The 8954-nt window shown below is 42.2% G+C and overlaps 1 protein-coding gene across 1 annotated transcript; it reads right to left on the bottom strand.

Annotated features, from left to right (window-relative positions):
• Position 1: 1 nt before the first annotated feature.
• On the bottom strand, positions 2 to 8721 carry LOC117763150 (probable E3 ubiquitin-protein ligase HERC4; the record flags this gene model as incomplete). Its single annotated transcript, XM_034588073.1, has 23 exons — positions 8352 to 8721; positions 7846 to 7966; positions 7634 to 7710; positions 6840 to 7061; positions 6325 to 6416; positions 5591 to 5721; positions 5337 to 5461; positions 5182 to 5258; positions 4983 to 5101; positions 4800 to 4859; positions 4521 to 4626; positions 4186 to 4378; positions 3495 to 3643; positions 3170 to 3286; positions 2958 to 3056; positions 2334 to 2504; positions 2101 to 2241; positions 1789 to 1955; positions 1584 to 1650; positions 1410 to 1480; positions 735 to 918; positions 491 to 593; positions 2 to 171 (listed from the first exon to the last, which is right to left on the bottom strand). Coding segments are annotated over exons 1-23 (2982 nt in total), but the record flags the coding sequence as incomplete, so codon positions are not given.
• Positions 8722 to 8954: the final 233 nt, after the last annotated feature.

Genomic DNA, 8954 nt, shown 5'->3' with positions numbered 1-8954 from the left:
TCTTGGTTTTCATAATCTCCTTGGTTGAGTATAGGGGCAGATCCAGAAAAGAGTAACACGTGAGTGCTTCAGGGTAGATCTGGTCCTCAGAGATGTCGCAGACTGGTCTGAGCCTGATCGTGATGCTTTTATTGCCACGAATAGGCAACCTTTCAAAACCGGTCACAAACCCTTGAGGAGGGAGAAGTGGTAAACAAAGAGATTCTTTTAATTGATTTATTTTGGTGATATCCTCAGTATAAAGCTTTGCATTCTCTTCATTAGTTTATCAATTCTATCATCATCGTACACTAAACAGAAAAGTAAATATTAAAACGTTCCTGACTCTAGATTGAAGAAATCTATCTCTGCGTGATCAGATTAAAATGAGCAACTAGCTCTCCTTTCATTCCGAGCACATATAGCAAGTCTAGTCTAGTACATTAGTAATATAATTTCAATTTATCTTTCTTGATTGTAATAGTTTTAAATTTGATATTTTAATACTTACAAAGTAACTTCTTCTTCTGATCCTCGGTTAGTTCATCAAAAACCTCCCAAAACATCTGCATGTTGGGGTGGTCAACATGGTACGGCCTTCCGTAAACTGTGTTCTAATTACATTGAAAGATGTTGTTAGAATAACTTGCTGTCGTAGTCATTGGCAGGATTCAAATCAAGCAAATGAAAACGTGATTAATTAGTTGTAGTTGTAGAGAACACAGGAACACAAGGAGCTCTTGTTTTGATTCTACCTGTTTCAGCGTTTCCCAGTCACAGAAGTCTTTGCCCTGCAGGACTTCCTGCAGCTCCTTTGGCCGCAACACCTTCAACAAGTCCCGGTCGAAAACCGTGTAGAAGCCTTGCTTGAACTCCAGAAACACACTCTCCACAGACGTGTTGAAGGCGTGATTCACGTAGGCGTCCACAAACTCCTTCCTGTCAAGCAGATGCTAAATTTTAATCCCACAAACAGATGCACGCAACTCATAAATCTTTACGTGCCCTCTTTCACTTAAAAGTGTACTTGTGGTGTACCTCAAGGATCAATTCTGTGCCCTATTTTTTTTCTTTTTAACATGCTTCCTCTTGGTTATAATCAACAATATCACAAATAATTAAATTATCACAACCTCCTCAACCATAGGCTGGTTCTTGTTATCAGAAAATCTCATTTCTGCGCTGCCCTCTTGTGGATTGAATTTCTTAACAACAATGCCGATGTAAAGGAAATGAAAACGTGTGCAGTGATCATTTAAATGGCCACATCTCGTTTTGTACTTAAATGAGCCTCAAGTACAAGTGTACCACTGTACAATTGACACCCCCGATATTGCGTTACAAAATGTTTTAAAGGGGCTTCTTAATTTGTAGAGTATTGTGGCACAAAAAAGATGAAATTGACATTAAACTGCTTCCATGGTCCTTACTTGTTTTGACTTGTCACGGTTTTTTCAGGGTTTGTGGGATCAAGGTCAACTTCTGTCCCATCCCAGCTGATCTGTTAAGAAAGAAGAGCGATATCACTGCTTTGGGAACTGATATAAATCGATCAGTTGATCAGAAAGAGGATAAGTGAGGTCAGTTATCTGTAAAACACCTACTGAAAATTCCTGGCCCAGGCTTTCCAAGTCTTCGTCCCCATATTCTTCCAGGATGGACAGCAGACTCCTACAAACACAACACAAGCAGCAATATTCAAGCATCAATGAGATTTCACAATGTTTACAATCTACTCTGAGAAAGTACTGACAGCGAGCCCTACAACTAAGAATAATGTGATTTGAATTTATATATATTTTCACTTACTTTCCAACGTCCGGACTGAATTCCATTAAGTCCTCCAGCGAAGGCTTCACACCGAGCAGCTTCTTGAACAGAGCCATCGAGAACGGTAGGTGTATGAGGCACTGGTTGTACAAGGCCAAGCCACACAGAACTCCAAACAGGAAGTACCTGTGGTGGTCGTGTGTTGCCTGGTGGTGATGGAAGTGACAATTAAAACCATGAATCCACTGTAGTCACAGCTTTAATATTGAACTGATAAATGTTCTACGAAGAGTTAAAGTAGAAAAGTAGAAAGTGAATATTTTTTTCCTGTATGTGGATTTGAAATCTTACGTTGGAAGGGAACCATGCAAGTGTTTTGGAGTCATTGAAAGTGAACATCCCCGATTCGTCGGACACCAGCTCGTGAAAGACTTCATGAAAAAAGTCTTTGATGTTGACATTGTCTTGCTCAGAGTTCTCATCAAAAAAGACCTAGAAGACCAAAGGACAAAGTTTGTAACTTATATCAGAGTAGACAAGTTCTATAATGCAAATTCTGGCCATGCTACGGCTATCACATATACCTCAAGTCTTTTTTTATAGTCCTTGTGATGAACAGCATCCAGTTGTTCAAAAGTGTCTTCTGAAATGGATGCTCGTCTCAGCTTCAGTCTAAAAAGCGGGTCTTGAGCAAACGGACAATCTGGTCCATATTTCCAGAAGAAATTCCACCCGATCCGACTGACTGATAGCCACTACAATGAAAATAAAAATGTCACTGTTTATAGATTCACATCCAACGCTGACATCTGGCTTTTGTCTGCAAAGTGAATGGATCAATCAACATTCACTTTGCCTCATCATCCAGCAGAGGGCGATCACTGTCACCGTGACCTTACCCACTGATGTTACTTTGTTTTGATCTGAAAATGGAGGACTAGCATCAAAGCCGTCCTGAGACAATCACGACATCAAAGCATCTGAGAAGTGGCGACTTAACGTTTTTTGAGTTCGGGTGTCGGATTTGAATTAATTCGAACAATTTGAGTGTCATGTCAAATTCCTTTGAACCTGATTTTTATAAAAAACTAGTTTATCGTGCACCAACAACACAACACACGCTGATAAACAGGGAATTTCTTGGAGATTTCTCGACCCTTGAGCATAAAAGCTTTTTCTCATGAGGCGCAACTCAGGACCTCAGTTACCTTGGTGGTTCCAGCATACACGTCAAGAATCATTTTCTTTGATTGCAGATCCATCACAATTGGAAATCTACCGAGGATAAGAGGCTCAGCACCCACCATCTAAAAGGAAAAGAGAGAGTACACATAATTTAGGTTTAAATATACATGTATGTGGCCACCATTCTGTTTTTACATGAATAGACAGGGACTGCAACTTTGCATTTTTTTTTTACCTTGCGTTTCGTCTGTAAAATCCATTGACGCAGATCCTCACAAAGAAAGTTTTGGTCCATGAGCAAATAAAAGTCGCTGTCTGGCAGCCTTTGAGACTCTGCAGTCCTGCTGTTGGCCTTTAACAAAGAGGTTTTATCCATTTAGTGAACAAATAAAAAAAGTAAACAAGCTTCATTTTGTAGAAAAAGTGCGTAAGATTAGTACGGAGCCCCCGAAGTGTCGTGGCGAGAATTCTTTACTTCCCCTTGACCCTTCGGGGGCTCCGTAGATTGGGATTATGCTGTGTAATATTTATCGAAAACACAAGTATTGAGGCATACTAACATTGTACATGTACTGGAGGACTTGTAACAGATTTCTGAATCCGGAGCGGGGAGGATCAGGGCTTGAGGACAGCATGTCTGAGAGGGCTTTCTTCCAAACCCTAACATATGCAGATATTTTGGAGGCTGACAGTGTCGTCCACCAGTTTCCTGAGGAAGACAACATGGACATTTCACAACTCAGCAGACATCTAGGACATATTGCACCTTCACACCATTGAAGCTAGAAACCTTCAGTTATCAGGTTGTAAACTTGAAGTTGTGCAGCCCGCAGGTCTTAATCTCCTACTTCCTCCAACACTTCCTGTGACTTCAAACTGATCTGCTCTCAAAGAAAGTAAAGAATGAGCCAACTTTTATTTTAAAATGCAGGAAATATGTTAACAGTTTAACTTGGCTAATTCTATATATTGTATTATAATTTCTCAATATTTGGCTGTAATAGAATTTCCCTATAACTATATAAAGTGTAATTAAAAAAGTTAATGGCTTAACCTTTAAATATACTGAGCCTCAATTATATTTCTTTGTCATAAGGGTTTGAGAACAACATCTTAGGAATAATTGCTAATTTTAAATATATACATCAGTCGATAAATTAGTTTTGGACTTATATTTTAATGAGCTGCATCTTAACTAAAAAATAAATGAAAAGTATCTTGCTGATGTTGCTCGTGCAGTGGTCACAGTACCTATGACCTGAAGGTTCTCAGCAGACAGCTTCAGAACGGCAGCAGCGACGGCCTGAGCGAGCTCGGTGCTCTGTGGTCGATGGAGCTTCTGGATCACGTGAAGAAGATCATTGAGAAGCAAGAAGATCCTCAACCCCTCCACTCCCACTGGATCCGTGAAAGAGGGAAGCAGCTTCAGGACAGCAGCCGCCACCTGTTCGTTTGAAAAAGATCCACTCATTACCTCCACCGAGGATTTCAGAAGAACCTTTTCACTTCACCTGCGAGAAGGAATCATTTCCCTTGATTAACACAATCAAATTTAGAAAACCGACTCTTCACAAACAGTTACGCACCTCTGCCAAAGCATCATCCTTCTTCACCAGTTTCTTGAAAGCGACTCGTGCAAGCGACAAGTTCACGCCGTGGTACTTTGAGGAGGTCTGGAAATGTTCTTCTTTTCTAACAACACAAAGCAAAACAACGTTGGGTCCAAACCCATGCTGGCAGCTTTGTGAGACTCCCCCCCCCCCGACTACGTAAACCAGAAGTTGTGAGAGTGGAAGTTCTCCTTATATTAGAACTTCACCAGATAAGAAAGAAGGGATAATCGTGCAAAGAGGTTCCGTGTTTACCTTTTCTCAAGGAAACTTTGATTCATACGAGATGCTGTGGAAAAAGTCCTGTGGATTTCCCTGTGAAGATTAAAAAGTGTTTGGATCTTGGATTTGTGGATTGATATATTTACAGTTACAGTCATGACACCATCCGGCTATTCAGCAAACTCCTGACATACAGAGAACATGTCATATACTCACTGTTTGATCATTTTCCAGGTTTTTGAATCACATTTAGACGTCCATTTGTCGATCATGTCATCAAGACGATACTGTGACGCATTACTGACCCCGTCAGTGTTTGGCTCCTCATGAGCTTCCTGCAAAATAAACTGGTTGAGTTGATGTCGTCATTATTATCCTTCCATCCCTGAGTGTATCAGTGTATTAGTGTCAGTACCTCATTAGACGAGCATGTCGCAAACGAACAGTTTCCTCCTGCGAAGATGTTTCTAATATTGGGCCCGTCACTGCTGCCTGGAATTAGAAGTACTGAGTAAAAATATGATCTCCTTCATACGTTAGGTAATTGTTCCCTCATGACTTCATTGAAACCTTGTGGCAGTTGAACGGGGAGCGGCACAGACGGATGACTCTCGCCTCCGTGCCCCAGCTGCCCTTGCTCTCCACACCCAAAGGAGTAAACCTTCTTGGCGTCTGTCGACACTAATGTGTGGTGTCTAAGGAGATAATGCATTAAAAACATCATTAGAGACAGTTTGATCCCCGTTGTTTCTTCAAAGCAGGTTCCATGCATCGATATTTGATGAAGTGAAATTCTTTTAAAAGAAATAGTAGGTATACTGTACAGTCCACATGCGATCTCGGTGACCTTTGCCCCCAACAGCTCGGCAACCAGACGAGGACGGAGCTGATCAGTGAATGAGTTGTGCCCGAGCTGCCCGAACTGCCCCGAGCCGAACGTAAACACAGCACCATCCTGAGGAAGCAGCCAGAGGGCAACAGTTCAAGGTCCCGCAGACAATCAGGTTCACCGGGCATGCGCGTGCCGGTGTAACTTGCTTAGTTGCAGTAAATAATACGGACGAGAAACAGCAGTGGTGATAAGTAAGAGCAGGGATTTATTTTCTCGGACAGTTAAAGTGTTAGCGACAGTTTGCGTTCATCGCTAGTCGTCAAGTTATAAACTCAAGAATTAAACGAGTGTCTGCGTTACCGTTTGTAAATATCCCTGCTTCTGCCCGTCCGGACCACGGACTGTAAACAAAGATGGACGACACATCCACCTGTATTAGCAAAGTCCCAATAATACACATGCTCAACCAATCGCGAGTCAGTCTCATGCTGTCAATAATTTATTTAACGCATACTCAATGTTTTAGTTTGGTCCATATCCCATCCACTAACATGGAGGAGGTGAGGTTTATGAAATTTACGGCAGCCAGCCACCAGGGGGCGCTAAAGATGACGTTGGCTTCATTTTTGGGGAGCTTTCATGTCGTCCATCTTTATAGACGCAGACCAAAACACAACCTCTAAGTATTTAAACTAAACATTTTTGTTACTAGCTTTTTAAAATTACCTTAGTTAAAGTAGCAGTGTGATCCTTCCCACAGGAAATGTGAATAGTTCCCTTCATGTTCAGACCTTTAACAGGAGCTGGTGTACGTCTGTCTGTAGCAGAGAAATGAACAACACGGTTTACATGTCATGAAAATACGTGTGACAGATGAATTTCAAATGTTTGTTACTGTTTGATAAATTCAGCTTTAAAGGCTCAGTGTGCAGAATGTAGTGACATCTAGTGGTGAAGTTGCATGTTGCAGCCTCTCCGTAGAGAGGACCCGCTCCTGACGTAAATATAAAGTATTTAAATCCAAAGTATTTAAATATAAAGGGCCCATTCTAGGGTAAAGAAAACAACAATTCCTACGATTTAGATAAAACACAGTAGGAGTATTTTATATTCAATTTCCACCAATAGATCCTTTCACCAAAACCTTTAAGTGTTTGTAAAAAGAGAAAACTCATGACACCACATTGCAGTTGAACACTGATATGTATATAAATACAGTACAGTACAAAGAGGTACGGCACCTGCTGTGTCTCCCAGCCCGAGCTGCCCACGGTCGTTTCTGCCCCAGCCGAACACACCTCCACTGACAGAGAGGGCGAAGCTCTGCTCCCCCCCCGCGGCGACGTGAACCAGCGGGGTCGACGACAGAGAGCAGAGCTGTTGGGGTGAGTTGGCGAAGGGCTTCCCCTGCCCCAGACCCAGCTGGCCCCTGGAATCCTGACCCCACGTGTACACCCGGCCATCTGTGGAGAAACCACCACCACCACCACTCTGTGAGCTCAAGCCGCCATCTTGCAATGTTGACGTCCGACTGTGAGTCTCAGCTGTCAATCATGACCTTTCACCCTGTTTTTATATCATCAAATAACTAATTGAAACTCAACCTGTGATCAGAAACATGAACAAACGTCAGTGTGATAAGAACGACCTAAAATGACAGAAACCCTGTGTCAGAAAAATGTATTAACTTTAATAATGTACTTTAACCTTTTAGTTTGGTCCATGTCCCGTCAACCAACATGGAGGAGGTGAGCTTTATGACCTGTACTGCGGCCATCCACCAGGTGGCGGTGGGAAGCTGTCATGTTGTCCAACTATTACAACATGACGTGTCTCCAGGTTTCTGATCATTTTGGTTTTAATTGTTAATTTAAAATGAGGTGTGACATCATGATTGACAGCTGAGGCCACTGTGCAGATCAAAACAAATCTGTATTTACAATCTATGATCTCTATAAACAGCCTGTGATCTTTGTATAAACTCTATGATCTTAATCAATGGATTTGTCATGTCATCAGTGTGGTGTCACTCTACCGTTGGTCAAGGCGACTGAATGTTGACTCCCACACGCCACCTGACAAACTGGTATGTTACACAACTCCTTCATCGGCCTGAGAAAACAGAACAGAAACTAATTATCAACGGTACATACTGTAATAATAATAATAATAATAATAATAACATCCCATATCTTCATTTGACACAGTTAGTTTGAGGTTGAGCAGAAAACACTTGGTTTGTCTGACCTTGGTGTGAAGGGGGGGCGCGTTGTGTCCACACAGAGAACTGAGCCTGTGTCCGACAGCAGTGACACCACATCATCAGTGCAGCTCACAGCCCGGATCTTCTCTCTGCACTCCACGAACTCTGAGGACACAAACCACAGCAGCTCATACAGAGGAAACAGGAGGAGGCTCGTTCACCCGGAGCATCAGAGGTAAGAGATGAACTGGTCTTAGTGTCAAGAGGAAGCAGCAGCACCACCCTCCCATCCAAGAGGCCTCCCCCCCCCCACCAGCCCCAACCCAGCAGCAGGGGGTCCCAGGTCTCTCCCTATGTATCTACCACCAGTCAGTCAGAATTTAACTAAACATTAAACAGCAAAAATAAATAATATAAGTGAGCAAAGGAGAAAGATATGAGAAAGTCAGATATATGAAAGATATCATAATACAATAATAAAGTAAGCAGGTTTAAAAAGAGTTAAAGAGTAAAACAGGCTCAAAGATAAATAACAGCAGCTGTTTCTCACTCTGTTTTCCTCTGACTCTTCTTCCATCCTTGGTCTCGTTTGTCCGGATGATAAAAGCATTTCCGTTGGTCTTGATGAAGCTGAGCACACTGTGTCCTGCAGACAGGTCCCGGATGAGATAACCCGGGTTAAACTGATGAACCCTGGCCTCTGCTGCCCTGTCCACAGGTGAGTGTTTGGACCAGAAGACCTGGTGACAGTCCTCTCCCCAGGAAAACATGGTGCATGTGAGGTGCGTCCTGCAGCTCCAGCTCTTTAAAGCCTCTGCAGCTGCTGTGACAGAGAAACAGAACTGAACCTTAATCCAACTGTGACGTCACAGAGGGAAAACGAAACCTAAACATGCGAGGAAACGAAACTGAGTCAGAGGTATGGAGGGTTAGTGGTGCCAAACATAAAAACAAATAGGAACAAATGTAAACAAGTCAGGGTTTTCAGGTCTTGTGGCAAAACCAGCCTAAAAAACTGCTGAATAACGGAACTCCAAAATATAACAACATGGTATTAGGGCCAGAAGTAAAAAGAAAAGGTATTTTGAGAATAAAGTCGTAATATTCTGAGGGAATAAGTCGTAATTTGTTTAGATATAAAGTCATAATTGAG

The sequence above is a fragment of the Hippoglossus hippoglossus genome, chromosome 6, assembly GCF_009819705.1.
Source record: "Hippoglossus hippoglossus isolate fHipHip1 chromosome 6, fHipHip1.pri, whole genome shotgun sequence".
NCBI classification, from domain to species: domain Eukaryota; kingdom Metazoa; phylum Chordata; class Actinopteri; order Pleuronectiformes; family Pleuronectidae; genus Hippoglossus; species Hippoglossus hippoglossus.
The sequence above is the reverse complement of the archived record's forward strand: the minus strand, read 5'-3'. Positions and strand labels throughout refer to the sequence as shown.